The sequence below is a fragment of the Sciurus vulgaris genome, assembly GCF_902686455.1.
Source record: "Sciurus vulgaris genome assembly, chromosome: 3".
In the NCBI taxonomy this organism is placed as follows: Eukaryota; Metazoa; Chordata; class Mammalia; order Rodentia; family Sciuridae; genus Sciurus; species Sciurus vulgaris.
The window spans coordinates 1940694-1964484 of record NC_136463.1 but is presented as its reverse complement, the minus strand read 5'-3'; the positions used below and the strand labels follow the sequence as shown (position 1 = coordinate 1964484).

At 49.5% G+C, this 23791-nt stretch overlaps 1 protein-coding gene across 2 annotated transcripts in view; it reads left to right on the top strand.

The window, feature by feature from the left end:
- RPTOR (regulatory associated protein of MTOR complex 1) overlaps window positions 1–23791 on the top strand; it is a 346921-nt gene that overhangs the window by 138526 nt on the left and 184604 nt on the right. For both annotated transcript variants that reach the window (XM_079133423.1, XM_079133424.1), the window contains one exon: window positions 22648–22794. In XM_079133423.1, the coding sequence (XP_078989549.1) occupies window positions 22648–22794 (147 nt within the window). The remainder of the gene's footprint in view (window positions 1–22647; window positions 22795–23791) is intronic.

Here is a 23791-nt window from a genome sequence, read left to right as displayed (position 1 = left end):
CTGATCCTTCCTGGTGCTGTGACCTCCTGTGGAAACTACCTCTCCATGTCCTCGTGAGGACTGAAAGACAGACAGAGTGCATTGCAGGCCATTCAGCTTCTTGCAGACAGGAAACCCTAGACACATGTCCAGTGTCCTGTGTTCTAGTGTTTGGCCCAGGGGACGGTGTGGAGAGGCCTAGAGGAAGACTTCAGGACCATGGACAGGAAGGCAGAGCAGGCCGGGTGCTGGAGGTCCAGGCCCGGCTCTGCCTGCAGGGGTGCAGTTCTCCCCAGGAGTATATACAAGCCCTTAACATGTGCATTGAATATCAGGAGATTCACAGCTGTGATCACGACAGAAGTAGAATGGAAGGAAAAGTGGCACAGGGAACCATCAGGCTCCATTGGCCACTTCAGGGAAGGAGCCCTCTAGCTTTGTGTGCCCTCCTTGACTCATGCTGGACAAGTGGTGCCAGGAATTCTGAGCCTGCCATCACCATGTTGTCCTTTATACGTCCTCCTTGCCTGCTGGATATGCAGACATGGGGCCTGAGGTGTTCTCTCTGGACGGATGGGGACTGTCCTCAGGTGGTATTCTGCGTGTGCTTTTCGTGCAGTCTTCTGCCCTGAAGATCGGCCCCTGTTGCCCAAGCTGGGTGTCTTCCTCGTTTCACTGATGGATGCCAAGCCTTCTCAGTGCCTTCTGAACAGGGATTTCAAGTGGGTCCCCTCTTCTCCTGTACTAAATGGCACTAGTGTTTCAGTTGCCACCTTCCTCAGCGTGTGCATCACTTTTGGTTGCTGTGACAGAATACCTTACGTAAACAGCTTAAACAGGGCAAGATTTATTTGGCTCCTGGTTTCATCGATTTTAGTCTACAGTCACCTGGGTCCTTGTTTTGGGGCCTGTGGTGAGGTAGAACATCATAGCAGAGTGTGGTGGGGCAAGAAGGATTGGACAGGTGACAAATTATGCCCTTTGAGGACACACCTCCATGACCTACTTCCTCCAAGTAGGCCCTAAAGTTCCCCCCGCCCACTTGCCCTTTAAAGTATGAATTCATCATTGGAGCAATCCACCATGAGGTCAGAGCCCTCATGATCCAGTCACCTTCCAAGGCCCACCTCAAACCCTGCTGCTCACATTGGGGGCCAGGCCTTTGGCACCTGAGCCTTGGGATGGTTCAGACCCAAACCACAACCCTTGCCAACACGGGGTGCTGCCAGAATTGGTGTGTATTTGTATGAGTTGGGTGGGTGTGTTGGGAGTTTGAACTTCACTGGTGACTGTTGAACGGCACCCTCTGATCTGTGTGCTGGCTGTGTGGGCGACCTCTCCTACACACCGCTGGGCTCCTCCCTGGTCCAATTGAGCTGCTGGCCCTTTTCTTGCTTATTTGGGGGAATTCTTTGTATTCCAGACAGTAATTCTGTTGGATTGTGACTATCTTCTCTGAAATTATGGCTTGCTTTGTTTTCCTTATTCTCTTCATGTGTCCCTTGGTGGACAGTTCACTGTGATGTGGTGGCATTCCTCTGTCTCTTCTTTGTGGTGTGGCCTGCTTTTTACCTCCTGGAAGAAGACTTGCCTTATGCCAAGGTCAGAAGTGTCCCCTGTATATCCTGTGTTTTTCATCCATTGCATTTAGGTCTTTACTCGTTACTGATTTCTTTCACGCAGTGTGAGGCAGAGGTCCAGGTTTGTTTTTGGAAGTGAATACCTCCCTGTTCTGTTATCATTCGATGCCAGCTTTGAAGTAAATCAGCTTTTGTGGGGCATGTCCCTGAGCCTCCCATTCTGTGCTGAGCATGCCCTGTGGTGAGTCTAGGTTTCCTCCTGGAGTTTGGTTTGCTTGGTGGAATCCTGGCCAGTCTTGTTCCTTTGATCATCCATGAAAATATTGGACCCATATGCCATGGAATGACCTGGCTAGAACTGCTGCACTGGTGGGCAGCTGGGGAGGAGTCGCTTGGCAATGGCATCGTCTCGACCTGCTCTATGTGCCATCTTCCTCAGACTCAGTGCTGATTTTCTCCTTAGGCACATGGGAAGGCAGTTGGTCTTTACTGTGTGTTGTGTGCCAACCTTCCAGTTCTCTTATTGATTTTAATAATTCTTCAGGACATCGTCTTGGACTTTCCTAACGGACTGCGATGTCATCTGCCAACAGGGACAGTCTTGTTCCTCCGACCAGGTGGGCCTTCTAGCATCGTGCTTGTTTCCGGTGCTGGCTGGCACTTGCTGGAGATCCTGTCTTGTGGGCATGCCTGCTGCTCTCTTTTTTTTTAAGAAGTCAAGAGCAGATGAGGGTGTTTCTGAAGCCATCGTCCATGTCCGTGTGTTAGTCTGGTCACATGGTTTTCTCCCTGACACTGATAATGTGTTGTGATAGTTCGTGGCTTTCTAATATGACACACACCTTCTATTCTTGTGATAACCTGTTCTTTATTATGAATTTAGTTCAGTTTACTACTATTTTGCTTTGTATTTTATATCTGTGCTCATGAATGAGAATTGCTGGGAGTTTTCTTTCTCTTGCTGCCTTTGCCTACTCTGCGCATTCAGTGTGTCTGTGGCCTTAGGAAACAAACTGGGGACATCTCTTGCCTTCACACACACCGGAAGAGTTTCTGGAAGTCCTGAAGTGTTTGCCATCTGGATGGTGTGGCAGCTGTGGAGACTCTGTCTGGGGTCTTCGGTGTGGAGAGACCCTGCTGCTGGTCTGGGCTCCTTCACCCGGCAGGCTCTCAGGGACTCCTGTCTCTTCTGTGGGCGTGGCCAGCGCATCCTGCCTGCAGCCAGCAGCCCAGAGTGCCCTCGCCGCCTGGCAGTCCTCTGCGTTCTGCCTCCCCACCACCCTCCCTCCTTCCTCCCTTTAGTTGTGTCTTTTTCAGAGCGCTCAGTAGAATGGTAGAATCAAAATACCAGCACCACCAGATGCTGGTGAGGATGTGGACCATCGGGATCTCCCACTCCATTCTGGGGGGAGACCCAATAATAAGAAGACAAAACCCCCATCTTTTTAAAAAAATTTTTTTTAGTTGTTGATGGCCCTATTTTTATTTGTTTATTTATATGTAGGGCTTAGGTACGAACCCAGTGCCTCACACGCGTCAAGTGCTCTGACACTGGGCCACGACCCCAGCCCCAAGCCCCTGATCTTAAACAAGGGCCAGGCTAGGGATGTGGCCCAGAGGTGGAGCACTCACCCTGTCACACATGCCCTAGATCTGAATATGCACCTCGCCAGAAGGACACGCACGTGGTCCCTGAGGGAATTCCTTAGGCATCTGATGCGCCAGCCTTTATCAGACTTGGGCCTGGGTCTGTGTTCCTGCAGTGTGTGGTCATCGTGTCTTCCCTTGCCCGATGGCACGTTTCCTTGAGCGCTGGCTGGTACCCCCTGTGCTGGGCCACAGCTCCCCCGTTCGCCTCCTGAGCGACATCTCAGCTCCTCCCAGGTTTTGGCTGTTGTGAGTAAAGTATAAACGTGTGTGCGGGGTTCCTGTGGACTGTCTCCTCTCACTTGTATCTACAGGAGCGTGAGTCCTGTCTTGGTGAGTCGTGTCTGGCTTTGCAGGAACCACCGTTCCCTCCAAAGCACTTGCATGCTCACCTCCCCACTGCCGTGAAGCAGGACCTCCCAGCCACCCACATCCTACCAGCATTTGGCGGTGCTGATTCTTTGGATTTTTATCCCTTCTCTTGGGTGTGTAGTGGTTTCCTGATATTATTTAATCTGTAATTCTTACTGTTCATTGATTTGTGATGACATATGACATTGAGCATCTTTCCATGTGCTAGTTGCCACCTGTACTTCTTTCTGGAGAAGTGTTTGGATCTAGGGCTGTGCGTACCATTCAAGTGGTCTACTTCTGAGTCACGTCCCTTGCCCTGCCCACTTTTAAGAACAATTTTTTTTAATCTTATTATTGTTAATTCTTAAGAATTCATTATACATTGTAGATACCAGTCCTTTATCAGATATTTGTTTTATATGTACTCTCTCCAGTTTGTGGCTGTTGTCTCATTTATGAACTGTGAATGTTGACTTTTTGAAGAGGGTAGACCAGTCGTTCTCTGGAATGTTACAAGCTCTGGTTTACTGTTCTGCTTTTTTATGAGTTTGTCAAGCTGGATCAAAATATGAGATGAGGCATCCTGCTATCCACAGAGGTTTACTGTAAACGCAGACACAGGAAGGTTGAAAAGAAAGGGAAGTTCTGTCCTGCCAGTACTACCAGCTGGCCAAGTCACTTCAGGATGAGCAACACTGTGGGGGTGACAGGGGCCTTCCTAGCGACAGGCCATCCTGTCACAAGCCGTCCTGCGTCTTCACGTGCTTAGCATGAGTTTGAAACACAGTTGAGTGGACCCAATTAAAGTGAGAAATAAACAAAACACATGAGCCTCGCTGGAACTGTGAATAGCCTCCTTTCAGAATCAGTAGATTTCAACTGATACTTAGAACTGATAGGTAAAATTAACAGTTTAAAAAGTTCCACTTGAGGAAAACTCCAGGCCTCGCTCATTTTTTTCTTACTCCCCCCACAAAGTGAGCAGTGTTATGAACCACCCTGCCTCAAACACTCTGGACCCCAGACACACACCAAACCCTCAGCAAGCACAGGTTCTAAGGCACTGTGCACACCAGTGATGAGAAGGGCAAGGCAGCGGTGTTTCCCTGATGGTGAGACTTGACGTTGTGCACAGAAGAGCCCTAAATATCTGGAGAGGAACTAGCACGAGTCAGAGTTTGAACCGAATGATAATGAAAGTACGACTTCAAAACGTATACAGTGCAGTTAGTGTGGAAACACCCCTTTAGCTCTCATCTTAGAAGCAGCGAGAAAGAGCTGATGGACATAAATTCAACTGGATGACGTTCTGTCATCTGGAGAGTGAAGCTTTTCATCATCCATGATCCTCATGGGTGGAAAATAGGTGAGTGTTTGTAAGGTGAACTGCTTGCTCACCCTCCACCCGGAGAAGTGAGCAGTCTGTCTACAGCATTGCACGCATGACGGCAAGCGTTTGAACGAGCATGGTGCTGCTGTGCCCTCAGCTGCTTGCCAAGTGTTCTTTGCTTTCTTTTTTGCATTAGGCATCTCTCCTCGACCCTCTTCTTGCTTTTAGTTTTGCTTCTTTTCCTTTTGTTCTTTTTCTTTATCATTCTTAGAACTAAGCTCTAAGCTCTAATAATTGCATCCCAAAGTGCATTTTGAGGGTCAGTAAAAAGGTACAAGTAAAATTCCTCAAGAATATAAGAAATATGGTAAATTATAAAATTAAAAATTAAAAAATACCTGTAAGAAAGAGAAAAACTTTAAAACTAAAATCTGTTTCCTATCTTAAGACCATAGAAAATGAAGAGCAAATTAAATTCTGAGTAGAAAAAAAGAAATAATAAAGAGCAGAAATCAGTAAAATAGAGACAGAGCAAGAAAGTAGACGACACTGCAGGCACTTCCCTCTCTGGGTGGCCCAGGCAGGGGGAGCACAGGTTTCCTTAACATCAGGAGTGAAAAAGGGTGTCACCACAACCCTGCAGACCCCACGGGGGTGGGGGTACGCTGGTTTCAGTTGAAGTCCTGAATCAAAGGGGCAAGTGGATATCTGAACAGCCCTCTGTTAGTCAACACAGCTGCATTCTTGGAAGCAGCTTCTCACCTGGGGCATGCCAGGTGTTCACTCCCTGCAGGGCAGGGACTTTTCTCTCACTCACGGCTGTTCCTGAAGTCCCGGCTGCCTTCCCTGCAGACGCTCAGTGAACACCGGCTGGCTGGAAATGTGGGTATTCTGATTGTGGGGTCTTGCTGCCAGCGGGGCTCCCTGGCCTCCACAGGCACTGGGCACCTGCTCCCTCGCCTCCTTTTTCTCCATGACTTTCCCATGGCCCGTATGTGTTGTCTCTGTGTCCCCTTCACACCTGAGCTCCATGGGTGCAAGGGCTTTGTGTTTTGAATTCCTGGATCTGGGTTCTAAGGCCACACGTCCACACTTGTCACATGGCCAGTCAGCGCTGGACCAGGCTACGGTGCGGTCAACACACAGGAGATGGTTTGGGCCTGCGGTCATCTTGGATCAGTTGTTTCTTTGCTTTTGTCCTGTTAGTTCCTCCTCCTTCATCTTCCCTTCACAAGGCCACCAGGGTGGCTACTATTTGTGTAGACAGATAACCATAAAATCATGGGAGTCTGTGCAGTCCTGTTGCTAAGGCTTTCTACCTGAAGATCTACTCTGCCCAGCAAAGCAAAGCACTTGTCGTATGCATACCCTGTAGGGAGTGCAGTGTGGGATTTGAAAGCCCCTGGAGCGTGCAAGTCTTGACCAGAGACCTCTTCCCTGTAAACCATTTATTCTGCCTCTGATTCTCTCCTCCACCTCAGCAGAAAGCCAGGGTCTGGGCACTGGGCATATCCTTGTCTCAGTTCCCCTGCCCCCTCCACTCCCTGGTCTCTTTCAGGCTGTGGCCATTAGGACACGCTGTGGGTCTGGGGGGGAGGGGGCACATGCTGCTTGGACACCCACCTAGCTTTTGAACTCCTCTTTCCCTCTTCGCAGAGATGGGTTTTCCCACTCAGTACATTTTCTCCCCTCTGCTCTATCAAGTCCATTACAACAGAGGCCATTTCTGTTCTTGGCATGCACATACAGGTGCTAAATCCTGTGGCCTTCCTGTCCATGTGAAGCCCATGCCACCTCAACTGGGAAGGACAGGCTGCTCCCACATCTCCTCCCCTCTGAATTTCCTGTAATGGCTTTACATTTCAGTTTAAGATGATTTTCTTTTTCTGCTGGTCTGCCTGTTACTTATTTACCTTTGCCAGAAATACATTCAGAGACCAAACCCTTGGTCTTGGACAGTCTAGCCACTTCTAGGCACCAACCGGGGAGTACCAAGGAGAGTACCAGGTCATTGTCAAGGAGAACAAAGATGGAAAGCAGAACCACTGGTGGTAATGACTGGTTGTAGGCCTGGGTCAGACAGAAACTGGTGAGCACTTCACAATGCATAGGGAGAAGCTGTAGAGCTGTGCCGGGCTTGCCAGCGGTGGTCAGTGAGGCCCCAGGAGGCCTCCTGGAGAGGGGATGCGCTGGAAGGTGGAGGGGAGATCTCGGAGAAATCGGATGGCTCAGAAGCCAGCATGTGTTGGTTGGGACAGTAAGGAGCTCCGAGCTGTGGGAGCCTGGGGTCCAAACCAGGGATCAGAGAGAAACAGGGAGAGATGGGGCGCTGGTTCTGAAGCAGAGCATGTCCCCCAGCGCGTCAGGTGGCTTTCCTTGCTCTCACTGCTGCAGTGTGAAGGCTGGCAAGAGAGACCAGTGGGAAGCTCTTATGTTCATGTAATAATCAAAGGTGCTCTGAATCTGGCCGGTGGCTGAGCTTCTGGAGTGTTCAGGGGTCATTGGGCAGTGCTGTGGTGGGCCCTGGGAAGAGGTTGCGGCAAAGTGCACAGCTGAGACTGGACTGTGACCAGGAAGAGGCAGCAGAGAGGAGGTGCTGTGGCATTGATGCCCAGCTGGTGTTTAGACCTGGGGCCCTGAGTGTGGAGTTGAGAAGTGGAGACAGTGGCGCTGCGAGGAGCCCCCAGCTTACAGTGACGGGAACTGGGCAGGCGAAGCTTCAGGGAGGCAGTGGAGCTGTGTTCGAATGCATCTCCAACTCCTGTTGGGAACTTAACCCCTAAATTCGTATGCCGAGGTGGGATCTTTGGAAATGTTTAGGGTGAGATGAGGTCGCGAGGGTGGGTCCTATGGTGACATTGGTGGAGAGAGCCAAACTGGCAAGCTTGCTGTCTCACCCTGTGAAGCCCTTGCCTTGTTATGCAGCAAAGAAGCCCTGCAGACCCTGGCACCTTGACCTTGGGTTCCCAGCCTCCAGAACTATGGGAAATGACTTCCTTCTCTCTAGATGTTACGCAGTTTTTGGCATTCTGTTATAGCAGCAGGAAACAGACTGAGACAGGTGGTGTGGCGGGAAGCCCAGAGAGGGGCAGCTTTTGGGCAGGAGAGACTGGTCTACCCCAGTGGATGCAGATGAGATGCAATTAATACCCATTTTTCAAAGGAGTTTGTTCCTGGGTAAGCAGAGCTCTCGATTTTCCAGGGAAAGTCGTTCAGTTCTGAAGGATCAACTCCCAATTTCTGAGAAATTCTAAGTACATCTTCTTGCAAAGAAGCTGGGAATGTGAATCAGAGTTCTTAGCCATATTATTATGCATCCTCCCGAGGGCTGATTCCCATCAAGCACCTCCAGGGTGTAGCTCGCTGTAACTCACAGACAGGAACTGTAGTCTCATCTGGATCTGTCACCACCCTCCCTTCCCTGAGCTGTGGGCGTATGTGCATGTGCTGTTCTCAGAGGAGAGAGGAGATTTATCTCCCTTCTGCAGGGTGCACAGCATCTGAGCCAAAGGCCCGGAAATGTTGCCTGTCCCTAAAGTGGCACTTGTAGACCAAGTGTGGCTATCGACTATTTCTGGAGCGTGGCCGCAGTCAGCTTCCGCTCTTCCCCTCCTCAGGTGGGAGGTTTTGCATGGGTTCCGGACTTTGCTTCAACAGCGCCTCTTCCTGTCTCATTATGGCCACTCACTTGCTCCTGGGCTGGCCTTGTGCTGTCCCCTGTGGGGTGTGGTTTTGACACAGCAGTGCCCTGGGATGCCCTTAGTCTGCTGCAGTGTGTATGGACAACTGCCGCAGCCACAGGAGGTCATAGGTTTTAAATATACAAGTATCTGAAAAATATATCTCTGATTTTTATAGGAGCAGTATGTATACCAAACCACAAGCACCATTTGCTAAAATGGTTACTTTGTTATCCTGAGAATGCAGTACAGTCCAAGAAAAAAGGCCATTAGTTTTATTGTAAACTTGAACCCTCTTTTCTGTGAATTTCTAGAATTTCATGTTTGCTTACAATAGCAGAAGTCCATCAGCAAAAATTTCATTTCCTTGGGAGAAGTACTAGAAAACCTTAGGCAGTCTGTTAGAGTTTAAAAGCTGTTTTCTTTCTTTCTTTTCTTTTTTTTTTTTTAAAAGTTATGTCCTTGATGTTAAAGAGTACAAAACTTTAAACCATATCTTAACCAGTTGTTCACATGGCCTACCTCTGAAAACTCTCGTTGGAGAGCCACAGTCCTCAGGACCACCACAGCGCCGCCGCTACCTGGGGTCTCTGTGGGGCCCGGCCATTTGCCTTTTCCTCATGCCTTCCAGGGAAAGGAAGCCGCTGCTGGACTGGGCCGGGCCTCTGAGTCAAGATGCTGCAGGTGAGATGTGCACAGGCTTGGGACTCTCTGATGTGGGGTTCCCGTGCTGCCATACAGGGAAGAGCTCTCCCAGACTCGCTGCTCCCGTCACACTCGGGGGTGGAGGCCTTGCCCAGTGAGCAGGAACAGAGGGAGGGTGTAAGGAGGTGAGAGGCGGGCTTAGGGCTGCCCTTGATGGGGAGGTAAGCCCCGGTAGACAAGGTGGGGCCTGCAGTCCCCTATGACCCAGTGATGCTCTGGGGAGCGGGTGCCTTGGGTTCCCGTGCCTTGCATCCCAGGGTTCAAAGCATGACAAAGTGCAGCAGAGCAGAGACGCATTGTGTGGACTGCGGTCCATGCAGCCTCGTTTCTGAGGCTCCTCGACAAGAAGCAGAAACCCCTGGAGAAGAGGGGCACAGTTAGTAGACCTCATTGTAGAGGAGGGCATGGCAGGGATCACCCCCTTCCCAACCACAGCTGGCACAACAGCACCAGAGACCTTGGCTCTTCCTGTCCCATGCGCCGGGGATGCTGCTTCTTGGCCCTGGAAAGGAGCAAAGCAGCGGAGCCCCCGGGCATTGAGGTCTGCAGGGGCGCCTGCCGTCCTCACTCCAGCCTGCCCTGCAAGCACACAGGAAGCATCCCAGGGGACCTGGGCATAAGAAAGGCTCCAGAGGCGAGGGTTAGGTATTTTGATTCATCTTTGGAAAGGCGGCAGGTGGAAAACTAGCTTATCTTATTTTGTTATTTATCTTACAGCCTGAGAGAGGCAGAAGGAAATCCCTGCCAGAGCACTTCTGCCAGCCAAGAAAGAGCAAGTCCCCATTATCACTCAGTTGCTTTCTTCCCTGTATTTGAGGTTTTCGTTAAGCCAAGGGCAGAGGTCCAGCAGCTCTCCCTGTACCTTGCAGGTGGCTTGTGTTGCTAGCGGGACTCAGGCTCTGCAGGCAGGGATGGAAAGTGCGTTCTTTATTTCAGTTACTTGAAGACGAGGAGACACATAGCAAGATTTTCTTTTAACTAGCTTTCAAGTCTTTGATTATAAAATTCATTTTATTTTTCAGATGATACAGAAAAGCATAAAATGAACAATAAAAATTCTTCTCTTGTTGGGCACCAAAGATCTGGGAAATGTGGTTCAGTGGTAGAACACCCCTGGGTTCAGTCCTCAGCCAAAAAAACAAAAACAACCCCCCTCCCCCCAAAAGAAACCAAATCAGTTATTTCCTTCCTTCCCAGTTCCTGCCTATTCCCTAGTGGTAATTTCTACCATGTCTTACGTATCCTATCAGAGGACAGGATTTTTATTTTTTCTGGTGCTGGGTTGAAACCCAGGCTCTCACATATGCTGGGCAAGCTCTACCACTGAGCAATGCCCTGTCCTGGAAGAAAGGCAGGTGGGTGAGTGGCTGGGTAGGTAGGTGCGTGGGTGACTGGGTGGTGGTTAGGTGGGTGAGTGACTGGGTAGGTAGGTGCGTGGGTGGGTGAGTAGCAAGGTAGTAGGTAGGTAGATAGTGCCCCTTCTATGTAGTGTTTTTCAACTTCCATTTTTAATTCACTTGACCAACCTTCTGTATTATTTATTCTTTTTAATATTCTTTTATTAAAAACGCACATGCCAGACATGATTTATGAAGCCCCTGTGGTAGCCACTGGCTGCTTCCAAGCCTTTGGTCTTGCAAGCAGTGTTGTGCTCATTACCTGACACTTATCCCCAAGCGTCCTTCTGACTGTGTCCCCAGAAGTGGCATCCCCAGGTGAGAGCCGTGCACCTGCGAGGGTGTGGCACTGCCGCTTGAGGCGGGTGCTTTCTCTGCTCCCCGAGTCTGCTTTCACCTCCGCGTTCTACGATAGGTGCACATGGAGGCCTCGCTCCCATCTGAGTTCGGGCCGCTTCCTGCAGTGTCTTGGTGTCTTGGTCTCCAGCCCCGCTCGTGTCTGCCGTGCACTGACTTTGGGGTGGGGCTGCAGGCGTTGGGTTGGCATACCACAGTTGTCTGTGTGCCAGCCTGCATGTGCCGAGATGTTCCCTCCCGTCACATCTCTTTCTTTCTTTTTGGCAATACAGAAGTTTAAATTTTATGTAATCAAATTTATCAGTATCTTTCCATGTGGATTTTTGGGTTTTGTGAAGTACTAAGAATTCATAATGCCAAAGTTATTTTTAAAGAATGTATAGATTCTTCTAAAATCTTGTTAGTATTTTTTCACTGTTAAATGTTTTACTTAGAAAAATATATATTTGCCCCTGTACCTATCCAGCTCATGAAATAGCACATTATGCAGGGTGGGCCCTTTCTCTTCCTCTGGTCTCCTGTCTGCCTTTTTTCTCAGTGGCAACTGCTGACTGGATGGGGGGTCAGTCATCCCCAGGTGTCAGTGTCTTTAACACATAGATGCATGTGGTTTTATTTTTTTTTTTGTATGGCGATTAAACCCAGGCACGTTCAACCATTGAGCCATGTCCCCAGCCTTTTTATTATTGTATTTTGTTTATAGAGATGGATCTTGCTGAGTTGTTTGGGGCCTCACTAAGTTGCTTAGGCTGCCTTTGAACTTACTGTCCTCCACCTCAGCCCTCCTAGCTGCTGGCATTATAGGCATGCACCACCACATCCAGGGTGTGTGATTTTAAACAGTAACCATGTGCACCATTTAGCTTTCTCCGTGTGGCATCACTGTGTGGGAGGCACTTTGCTTCTCCAAACCTGTTTGTGCACAGGCCCCATTCCCAGCTGGGGAAGCTCCTGTGGGTTCACCTTCCCTGCTGAGCCGCTCCTAACCACTCAGTGGGGAATTCATTTTGATGCTCAGACTTGAGTTTTTCTCTGAGCAGGGTTCTTGCGGTGGCTTGTACAACTGATGTGCAGCATGTTATTGGTGAGGACGAGCTGGTAGCAGCTGATAAAGTGCACTGAGTTCCTCGATTTCCAGGGCAGGAAGTGAATGTTCATGTTTGGGTGCTTATGACTCATGAGTTAGGTGTTTAGATACTATGTTGTGATTCACATTTCATTTTAAATATTATGTTTAATTATGCATGCTTATTTTATAATATATTTACTGTAGTATTTATTGTTGTTCTGGAATTATTAGTTATGTAACTAGAAATTTTCCTCAGCAAACAGGAAAAGCATAGAGGTAGCCAGCTCTTCTTTGTTCCCTGAGAGTGGCTGCACCTGCCAGGTGTTTGCAGTTGTGGAGTATCCAGACTGGACCTGCTGTGTGTGTACAATTCTCACACATGTGCTCACGTGGGTACTTGCACTAGAGGCATGTGCAACACGTGGTCTAGTGTGGGCCTCCGTTACTGTACAGAAAACTGAAACAGTCAAAGAGAAAAGTTTCCTTTTGGCTCACAGTTTTGGAGGCTTTGTCCCCTAATGGAGTAGCCCATCACCTTGGCCTGTAGTGTTTCATGGGTGCTGCGCATCAAGGTGGGAGTGTGTGGCAGAGGAGGCCTGTTCACCTCCTGCCTAGGAACAAAGAGAGGAGGAGACCAGGGTCCCAGGGCCCCTTGGAGGGCACGTCCCCAGGGTCCTAACACCTTCCACTGGGTCCCGCCTCCTGAAGGGCCATCACTTCCCAGCAGCACACTCTGGGGAGCAGGCTTTCAAACATGGGCCCTGGGCACTCCAGGCCCACACTCCAGTAGCCACGGATCTGGTGGACCTGCAGACCACGGCCCATGACTGGGACTCTAAAATCAGTTCTGGAAGGAACTTGACCTATCCACAGGCCCATTCCCTGGACAATCTGCCTCTTAAAAGTGCAGTCCTTGATTTTGTGCTTGCACAGGTGAGTTGCGCTTGCTGCTGTTCTATGCAGATGTGCTGCCTCTAGCAGAGCTGCCTCTTCCGGCTCAGCCCTGTGGTCCACACTGCTGTGCACTGCTCTCACTCATTTCCCGTCAGATGAGGATCCCCTGGGAGGTCCCACGATTTATGGATCCATTCTTTGTTGGTGAGCATTGGGGTTATTTCTAGTTTTTATTTCCAGTTCAAAAAACTCTTCTATAAATGCTTTTGCACTAAAACAGGGATCAAAAAAGAGATAGGAAGAAGGTCATAAAGAACCACCTGTGGCCTGTGGTGTCCTGAGGAACCCAGTGGTCAGGGTAACGTGGCAGGAGGAGGTGGCTGTGGCAATTCTCAGCTGAGGTGGCCTTGGTGCAGACCAGCCTGGGCTACCTCTGTGTAGGCTGGCTGGGAGCCCACAGTAGGAACTGCTGCCCCTTAGCCCAAGGAAGAGTCAGTGTGGAATCCGGAGCCCGTGGGCCTGGAGCCACTCAGCATGCTGCTTTGAAACAAAGGCACTTTAAAGTTGGCTCACGGTTTGTATCCTTTTTTATTGACCTCAGCCATCAGTTTCCAGAGCAAATTGTGTGTTTGGGCCTATCGTTAGACTTGTGAGGATGGGCCTGCGTGCCACCCCAGGCTCAGCTTTTTCTGGCAGCACTGTCACCATTGCGTGGACAGCCTCCAAACTTTCAATGCCCACAGCCTGGGGGGTCTGCTGTTCTGGTGGTTGCTGTGGACCCCTGACTCTGCAGTCATGGTGTTCCTACATGAAGCACACTGTGGATGTGTTTTTCTGTTTCCTGCTGGCTCCTTTTAGTCTTTCCATCCTGTATGAGTTAGGACATCTGGTTTCCCTGTTCTTGGCTCTGTGGTGGGTGGGCACGGGAAAACCTCCGTGAGGTCAAATCACCTGAGCTGCTGAGGGGGTTGGAAGACATGTTGAAAGGCCACCTGTAGATGGGACCTGTCGGAAAAGGCAGAGGTCTTTCCTGTGTAGCCTCAGGTAAGGAAACTTGTGAAAGGTCACAGAAGATGAACTGCCCAAAGACTGAAATTGTTGTGCAGCAACATGGATGGAACAGAGGATGGTGTGCCGAGTGAAGTAAGCCAGGAACAGAAAGGCAAGTCTTGCTCCCGACTGCTCTCCCCTCTTAGACACCTGCACCTTCCTCAGGACCTCGCTCTGCCACCATTTCCACCCCCAGACACCTTTCTGCCCTGGCCAGGCCTACATGGATCCCAGGAGTCCTCACTCCCAGCTTTGCCCTGGTTGAGTTGCTGTCCCAGCCTGGGAGTACCGCATGACCTGGACTCTGCATGTCCTTCTCTGCCCCAGTTCTGGGGTTATCACGGGACAAATGAAGGACTGCATGAGCGTGGCTGGAGTCACAACCAGCCATTTTGGGGCAGAAGGCACGGAGGAGGTGGTGAGGTGGGTGTATGGCAGATGGTCACCTATAGCCATGAGTGCACCACTGAGGTCATACAGCCCTGAGTGGCATCACTCTGACCTCAGTTCCTCTGGGCAGCTTGCTAGGCCTTTCTACCCTCAGGCCCTTCCTTTGGGGAATGGGCAGTGATAGGGCTGTGATACGTGGAAACATGGTTCATGTAGAGCTTATAATGTTTTGGCATGTTGTGATGTCATCATGTCACAAGTTTACTTTTCCTTTTCTCAAATTTTTAAATATAAGCTGGTAAAAGGCAAGAAAGTGAAAAGTGACCACCTCCGCAGAGAGTGGCAGCTGCCCTGAGCGTTTGCAAGGTGAGGGGTTAGGCAGTTCCTGTGTGAATGTGAGACATCCCCCAAAATCTCCTGTTAATGCAGGAATGTTCAGAGGTGAGATGATTGCACTGTGAGAGTGGTGACCTAATTGTTCCATCCTAGTTTGGGAGGTAAATATAGCAGGTAAGGCATGGCTGGAGGAGGTGGGTCCCTGGGGTCATGCCCTGGAAGAGTACATCTTCCTTGTGGCTCCTTCCCCTCTCTCTACTTCCTGACCCTGCCATGAGCTGAGCAGCTTTCCTTTGCTGGGCTCCTTCCTCTTGAGGGGCTGCCTCACCTCAGGCCCAGAGCAATGGAGTCAGCCATCTATGGATTGAGGCCTCTGAAACCCTGAGCCCCAAATAAGCTTTCCCTCCTCCAGGTTGTTCTTTTTGGGATTTTGGTCATAGCAACACAAAAACTGAGTAAAATAGTGTTGAAAGCCGTGGTCTTACATTTGATTGCCTTACATTTGACTGACATGAGCAGTAAGAACAGAGCAGGCTGTTAAAGTGACTGACTGGTGGTCACTTTTTAAGGAGCAGGTGGGAGGGAGGGTCCTCAAGGAATGAGGAGCTTTCAGAGGCAGTGGAGGAGCTGCAGACTGAAGGCAGATGCTTGACAGTTGTCAAGTGGGCCAGGCATGCCAATGAGGCCATTGGATAGTGTTGGGAGATTTGCCTCTGCTTTCAGTCATTTCTGGAGAGGGGTTAAAATAGAAACTGGATTTAAATTTTTCACATTTGCTGTTCAAAATAATTTGTGACATATAGGAGATTTGCAGATACAGTGCAGAGCTCTTGAACCTTCACCCAGCTTCCCTAGGGTATCTCAATGACCTCAAGCAGTGACTGCGGAAATGGATGTCATTGCAGTCCTGTTGCCCAGACTTCAGACAGCTTGGTGGCACCAGTTTTCACACAATAATCCTTTTCTGTCCTGGGATCCTACTAGGAGGCCACATTGAATGAGTCGCCTGCCACAGCCTTCCCCCGTGTCTGACAGGTGTTCAGTCTCACCTGTCACAGTTTGACACCTTAAAGAGTCCTGCTCAGGTGTCTGTACGCTGCTGTGCAGTTCAGGCTCATCTGGTATCTTCTTGTGCTTAGACTGCAGTTAGGAGTTTTGGACAGGCTCTGGTGGGACTCTCCCTTACAGCACCGAGTTGGTATGTGTGCTGGTGCTTCTCATCACCGTTGGGCCACTCTGATGGCTTGACTAAGAGGGTGCTGCAGTTTCCCAACCACACGTTGATGTTTTCTCCTCTGTGTCGGTATATAATTAGGGAGGTACCACACTGAGGGTATTCTGCCCTCCTGTTCTAATGGGACATTCTGCTCCCCTGCTCTTCCACAAGTCTGAACTAGGATGCTCACCTCTGACAGTCATTCCTCCTATTATTACTTACTTACCTAATTGTGGACTCATGAGTGTTTTATTCTTTGAGTTATAATCCAACATTATCATTGTTTATTTCATTCAAATTTTTCCAGCTTGGACTACTGATAGCTCTTCTGGATTGGACCTGGTGTCTTTTTTACTTTCTTTTTTATTTTTAAGGTATTTTGATTCCCAAGTTGTCCCACAGGTAGCCAGTGTGAACCCCTTTAGGCTGTCATCTGTGTCCTTTGCTATGTCTCTGTAATTCTTTGAACACATTCTTACTTTCTGACCCTATACAAGGCTCCAGGTCCTCTGGTGTTTTCCCTGGAATCAGCTCTGGCATCAGATATTTCAGGGATCCCGGGTCTCTGGGAATGGTGCTTAGCAAACCAGACATGGGCTCTTGGTATGCTCATTGCCACTGGGGTGGCAGTGTTGCTAGGCCTTCCTGTGGGAAGATCTGAAACCTGTGGTATGCACATTCATATGTGTTTGCATGTCTCTAAGTATAGAACTTCATCCTATGGTCCAATGGTGGGTGAGAGATAGGGACTAGAATAGGCTAATCTCAAGGATTTTGGTGATGTAATTGAATAGCTTATGCTTTTTTCTACTTTCCTCTGTAATGAGATTCTTGTAATAATAATTTTAAAAATAGTATATGGTTTGAGGAGGCCATTATGTGAAGCAGGAAAGGCCACAGGTGGTGTTTTGTATTGGGAGGAGGAAACTTAAGATTGTAGATAGGAGAGGGTTAGGAGAGAGAACAAAGAAGAAACAGAGTTTAAACCAGTGGAGTAAAGTATGAGAAATGGGAAAATACACAGAAGTCAGTTGGAGTTGGAGAGCCTTTGATGGGTCACATTGGAGGCACACACCTTTCTTGGAGACGTGAGAGCAAAGGCGGGAAGGGGGGAAGGCAAAGAGCAGCGGAGGTTGCAGTTGGTGACTGTGAGTCAACTGTTGTCCCAGCTCTTTCCAGTTAAACTCAGGAGTCAGGCTGTGTCCTGAGAGCCAGGGCAGACAAGGGCCACGATAATGCCCCCTTTCTCACAGTAGCCACTGCTGATACACTTGGTGTCTTATTTATGTTGAGGAAAATACCACCATAGGTGATCACAGGGACTAACAACGCCCGTCAGGCAGAATGTTTTCCAACTTGGGTGAGCCACCTGGGGACCTGTGTTGCTAGCTTGGCCATCTGCCCTGCAGCCCAGGTGTGCCCAGGCACATGTCCCACAGCATTGTTCCAGGGAACGCAGGATCATCACATCCCTGTGACCAGCCCTCCTGTGGGCTGGGCCCCCTGCCCCCACAGTGGCTGCTGCTGCATCATCCAGGGTGCAGTCTGGGGGCTGCCATGCTGTCCTGACCTGTCCACCCACAGGCCAAAGACTTCATGGCACCTTCTCCCTCTCTGGTCCCCTGCACGTTCTGCCTGGCCCTTCCTGCAGGGTGGCTTGCTGGTGACCATCTGTTGGGAAAAGCCAGGCCTTTGAGGCAGCTGGCATTCTGTCTTGTGCTCTGAAGCTCAAGGGATGGAACTCTCACAGTTCATCTCCAAGCCAGACCCAGCTTCACTCTTCACCACAGCCTGTGGGCTGGCAGCGGGCCCGCCCTGGTTGGGAGGTTCCACCTGCAAGGGAGGTGATCCTGGCTGGGCCTTTGTGGGACGACTGTGCTTATGGTTGACATGGTCTGTGGTGACAGTCTGATGAAGCGAGTGGCCTTTTTTTTCCCCTCTTTTGTTTAATATAACCTGACAGATAAAGTGGATTTTAATGAATAAATTATCTAAAACCCATTTCTGTTTCTTTGTTTGAAATAAAAACATGGCCTTAATATGATTTTCAAGAGAAAGGAGAGAAGCTTTGATCAGGAATGCTCTGCACTTTTAGTTTGGGGTGGGGGTAGAACCAGGCCTTCAGAGCACACAGGGCTCTGGATGCTCAGGCTTGTCTGGATGCAGGCAGCTCGTTGTCACCGGAAGAGTCCAGGGACAGAGAAACAGTTGGCTTCAGATGTGTTTTCTCTTCTTGCGCCTGCCTCTGTAGGCTCCTCCTACAGGGCTGGGTGGGGTGTAACTCGCCGCTGCCCTTTGCTGGTTTGTAGGTCGCTCATTCTGGCCTGGAGCTTGACGAACTACCTGGGACCACCCTGAGGTGGGACGCGAGGCCCACAGGCTCATACCTCATAAGCAGTAACTCTCAAAGGTCATTTTCCTCACTGCAGTTTAATAGAGTTGGTTTTGTACTCCCTAAGGGGTATCGACTTCCAAAGTGAGGCGGTCTTCCTAAACTTAACATATGCAGCTCGTGTATTAGATGAAATTGTCTCTCTTCCTGGGTAGCAGTTCCTAGCCATGCAGAGTTTCCCCTCAGGGACATTTGGCAGCATTTTTGATTGTCATACTGGCCAGGAAGTAGGCGGCTTTGGCGTGAGGTGGGTAAAGCCTACTTTTGCTGCTGGATGGTGCAGTACACAGCACAGCCCCCACAAAGTGATCTGGCCCTAGATGTCCATAGTACCACGGAGAAAAGACACTGTCCAGGGAGTGGCCACAGAAGCTTTTGCTTCCAGGGCCACCACACACCACTCAGGCATCTGTTTAACCCTATGTGGGGCATTCTGGTGGTGGGATGGGATCAGAGTCCCCCATGTTTCAAGTCATGAGGCCAAGACCAACATGGAAGGTCAGTGGCTCTTTGCCACAGGGCCTCTTAGGTGGGTACCAGCCACTGGAGAAGCCTGCAAACCAGGTGCAACTGGGCAGTGGGATCCACTGGGTCAGCTGCCAGTGGGTCCTGGAAGATGGAAGAGACAGTCATGAATTCCTAATGTATCAGTACTTCATTATTTTAATGAATCCCCTTGATCAACTTTGTGCCTAGATTTTGGCAAATTTAAAAGAACAGACTTGCTTTGCTGCCCATGGGCCTGTGCACTTCACCTGGAAGGCAGTGACAGTGGCAGCATCTCTTACATCACGGCAGCTGCAGGGATGGCACTGCTGCCAACAGGGTCAGGACCAGGGGGTGAGCTGCGTTCAAATTCTCCAGGTCCTGCAACGTGGTGGGAGGCGTGAGCAGTGCATGGTGTTCTTAGCAGATGCAAATCTGCCTATTCCAGGATGCTGCTGCCATCTTTCTCCTGCAGTGTGGGGGCCCTGCCCCTCTGGAGGGTGCATCCGGGCCCCAACCCAGAGAGACCTTAAAGTGTTCTGCTGGCTGGTTCAGGGGCCTGCCCAGTGTGGCACCTGCTGATGTCATCCCTCTTGCGGGGACTGTAGCCCTGGGCACTGTGAAGGGGTAGGCGGGAGGTCTGTTGCTGAGAGCAGAGGCTGCCCTGTCCTTGCTCTGAATGCCCAGAGCTGCAGCATGAACGAGGTCCACGATGCCCTCCAGGCCTTCCCCTTCTGGAAGCGCCATGTTGTTTTGGTGTTGGCTCTTTCAGCCCATCTGTGACCTTCTCTTTGCTGTGTTCCCATGACACGCACTGGACTCAGGTGGTAGGGACTTGGTGCTTTACATTCATGGCTCTTTTCTTCCTCTGTATGATGAAAGCCTAAGTAATCTATGATGTTCTCAGACTTACATTTTAAAATCATAATAAGACCCTGACGTCTTTCTGTATGAATGCTTATGAAAATAACCTCAATCTATAATGTGGCACAGTGTCTACCATATGGATGTATGGACCCTGCTTTGCCTGTTGATTCCTTTTTTTAAATTTGAAACAAAGTCTCTGTATACCTCTCAGGCTGCCCTTGAGCTCCTGGGCCATGGGGTCCCTCCAACTCCCAGTAGCTGAGACTGCAGGTGCCCCACTACCAGGTGACCTGTTGGTTCCTTGCATTGAACATGCTGGAATCCAGGGTAGGTAGGCCCCAGGTTCAGCCACTCTATTAGGGGATTTTCTTTGAGATATAAAGTAGAATTTGGTGTGTCTCCCTGTTACAGCCCCTGTAGGCTGTTTGGGGCCAGGTTCCCTCCATTGCCCAGCTTTCCTGGCCCTTAGCTGTGGTCCTCTGCAAGATCAGCAGTGGTTCCCTGCATCCACATATCAGCAGAATAGGGCTCTGAGGGTGTATAATTTGGACATTTCACTTTTGATCATGTACCATTGGGCAGAATTTGCCCACTAGGATGGATTTAGCTGCAAAGGAAACCAGACAACGTGTTCAACTAAGATTCTTGGTAAAGAAGAGGGAGAAAACAGATGCCAGTTAGCTGTGTCTGCTGCAGTGGCATCTTGCGCTCCATGGGCTCTACTGTAAACACACAATACTCTGTGTGTGTACACTAGTGCTCCTACAGGGTGGGGCACACACGTGGCTAAATCAAAGTCCAGTTAAAACTCTTTATCAGTGCTGCAAAATGGGCTTCCAGAAACATTCACTCCCTGTTCAACAGATCCTCGTCAACCTGTGGTATCATCCGTCCTTTCTTTTTTCTATTTGACTGTATGGAAACAGAATGGACTGACGGCCTCTTGGTATAGTTTGCATGTCCATGGTCATTCGGGAATACGACACTCCTGGTCATGGCTGCCTGTTTGTATTTCTTGTGTAAACTGCCCGTTGGGTCTCTGCCTGTGTGTTTTGTTTTTGCTGCTGCTTTGGCCTTTGTTGAACTGTAACAGAAGCTTCTGTGCACACCTTCTGGATATAAATTCTCTCACTTCTGTGTCCATTTTCTTCTGTAATTGCCAATCATTGGTATGTGTTTTAATCAGGATTATATCATTTTTATCTTAGTGTATCTGTTGGTATTTTTCTTTTTTTACTTTTTTAAGAACGTTTTTCTTACACCAAAATAAGTAGAAATCTTTTGTTTTTATGGTTTGGTCTTTAATCCACCCTGATTTTGGGGGTAGAATCTGAGAAGGCAATATCTGACTGGCTAGACTTTCTGGCATCATTTATTGAATTGTTCATTCTTCCTGTGCTGATTTAAAATGCCACCCTCGTTACAGTTATGTATGTGCGTCTATTTCTGGGCCTTCTCTTCTGTTGATTTGTTTGTCTCGCCCTCGGTAGCGCCAGCCTGTAATTACCATACATTTACAGTGTATTTAATATCTGGTAGTGCGAGTCTCTATTCATTATTCTTTATTAAAATTTTTTTCCAATCTTGTGCATTTTCTTCTGCACTCACTTTTAGAGTCAGCTTGTCAAGTTCCATTAAAGGAAGAACCTCGCAGGTGTTTTGATGGGTCTGCATTGGCAGTGTAGATCTCTCTGGAGCCCTTCAGGGAGAGTTTGTTTAGAGAGGACATTCCCAGGTGCTCTCCGACAGAGAGCAGCGCCGTGGCCTCTGCCCCACAGACTGTCCATGGAGGAGACGGCAGCATGAGCCTTTGTTGGTGGCACCTGCTGCCTCTGCCCCACAGACTGTCCATGGAGGAGACGGCAGCGTGAGCCTTTGTTGGTGGCACCTGCTGCCTCTGCCCCACAGACTGTCCATGGAGGAGACGGCAGCATGAGCCTTTGTTGGTGGCACCTGTTGCTGCCCATTGGGCATTTGGGCAGCTTCTGGGGCCACCTCCTGATCATGCTTGCCCAGGCCTTGCTTGGCCTTCCTGTCCTCCTGTTGAGCCATAGACAGCCCTGCAGACCATATCAGGGGCCATATTTGTACTGGCTGCTGGGAAGCAAACTCACCTTTACTCTAAGTGCAGAATTCCATTTCTGCCAAAGCTTTGTCACAGACACTATTGATGTCTAAGAAGGGCAGGTAGGTGGAGGTGCTCAGTGAGAAGCACTGCGTTACTGTGTCTCGGGTGCATTCCCATTTCTTCAATGAGACGAGCACGTTCCCCTCTGCTCACAGTGATCTCAGGCCTCTTCAGGTGCAACAGGGTCTCACTTAGTTGGTTAGCATCAATGATGATCAGTTCTGTAACTTGGGAGTGAAAATACAGGGCCCTTCAGTGTGATGTAAGAAATCACCAAGAGGCTAGAATGCTGGCGTGCCTCATGAAGTCATGCAGGTTTGAGCCTCAGCTCCTCAGATTCCCCTCCTCGTGTGTGAGGTATTGTGTTACATGAGCAGAGGGAAGCTGCAGAGAGAAAGGCCAGCAGCAGCCTGGTGTACTGCAGCACAGGCAAGGAACCCTCACGTGAGGTGATGGCTGGGGGACACATGGATGGACATACCTCCTAAGGGTCAGCGAGCCATACACACGTGGGCATGCCTCCTAAGGGTCAGCAAGCAGCTTAGGGCAGGGCCCTACAGAGCCTCTTCAGGACTGGATGTGGACAGCTGCCCAGCCCATGGCATTGCTGGGTCCATGCCTTTGAGGAGCTGTGGAAGGATCTGGTCTGCTGTCACTCGTCCTTTGGTATGAATGGTAACCGGGGAGCCTATCCACCCGAGTGGTGAGCCTGTTGTGCCTTCTCAGGAGCTGGCAGCAGCCCGAGTGCTCAAGACGCACACCTAACCCATGCTCTTTCTTTGTTTTTCAGAACTACACTCAGTATATCCCTCTGTCTATCTACGACCTGCAGACCTGGATGGGAAGCCCGTCCATCTTTGTCTATGACTGCTCTAACGCTGGCCTGATCGTCAAGTCCTTCAAGCAGTTTGCTCTGCAGAGGGAGCAGGAGCTGGAGGTGAGGGCTCTCCCGCCCAGGATGTGGCTGGTTTTGATGTGTTTCCCAGAGCTGGGCACAGGGGACAGCCAGGGATGTTGGGTGTCTTTGAATAAGAAGGTGTCCAAGAGCTGAAGGCTGCAGAACTGGGGCTGGGGTGGTATGTGCGGAGGGCCTGGCTTTCATTTCTATGTGGCCTCGTTTCTAACTGGGGCAGAATTAAGTGGTGACATTAGAAGAGTCGATTTGTGCTCCAGCAGACTGCACCTTTAAGATATCATTAAGATAATACAGACGCATCTGATTTTGGAGGAATGGACCTGTCTCTTCAGGTTCACAGTCTTCATTTCTGCTGGCATCTTTGTTATTGTCACAACTTACTTTCTTTTTAAACCAAAACCACCAAGCCACATGGTGGAAACCCAAATAGCTTCCACGGTGGCTCCCATGGAGGGGCTGGAGAGCCCGTGTGGTGCTGGGATAATGGAGTGATGTTTGTTCTGATTGTTTTAATTAATATTTGACACTTGAATTAAATGGTGGATTCTAAAGAGAAACTGAGGAGGCTGTTTCAATTAAGAGGCCTCCATCCCATTGACTGCACAGGAGTGTCAGAATAAAATACCCTGTAGCCTCCAGCGCAGCATGAGTTCTGATTGGCTGCAGTGCAGGAAATTCTCCATCCCGGAACAAAAATTGTCCTGCAGTATGTTTCCTCAAGCCTTTTTGGGTCCATTCAATTTTAATGTATTGTTATGTTTTTCACATTTCATCAGAGGATAATGCTGAGAGATTCAGCAACAAAATTTGAAATTCTATTTGGTAGAACTCTAAGTTAACATGTCTGCAGTTTAATATTTTATGTGTGTAAATGAAGTCCTCAGGCAGAACATTACATAGGAGTGACTGATAAATATAATGCCCTTTATCCTTGAAAATGGAACCAGGAGCCAGAGGTTTGTTTGCCAGCTTCTTTGTTTATTTTGTATTCTGTAATAAGAGAAGGGAAAGATCAAGT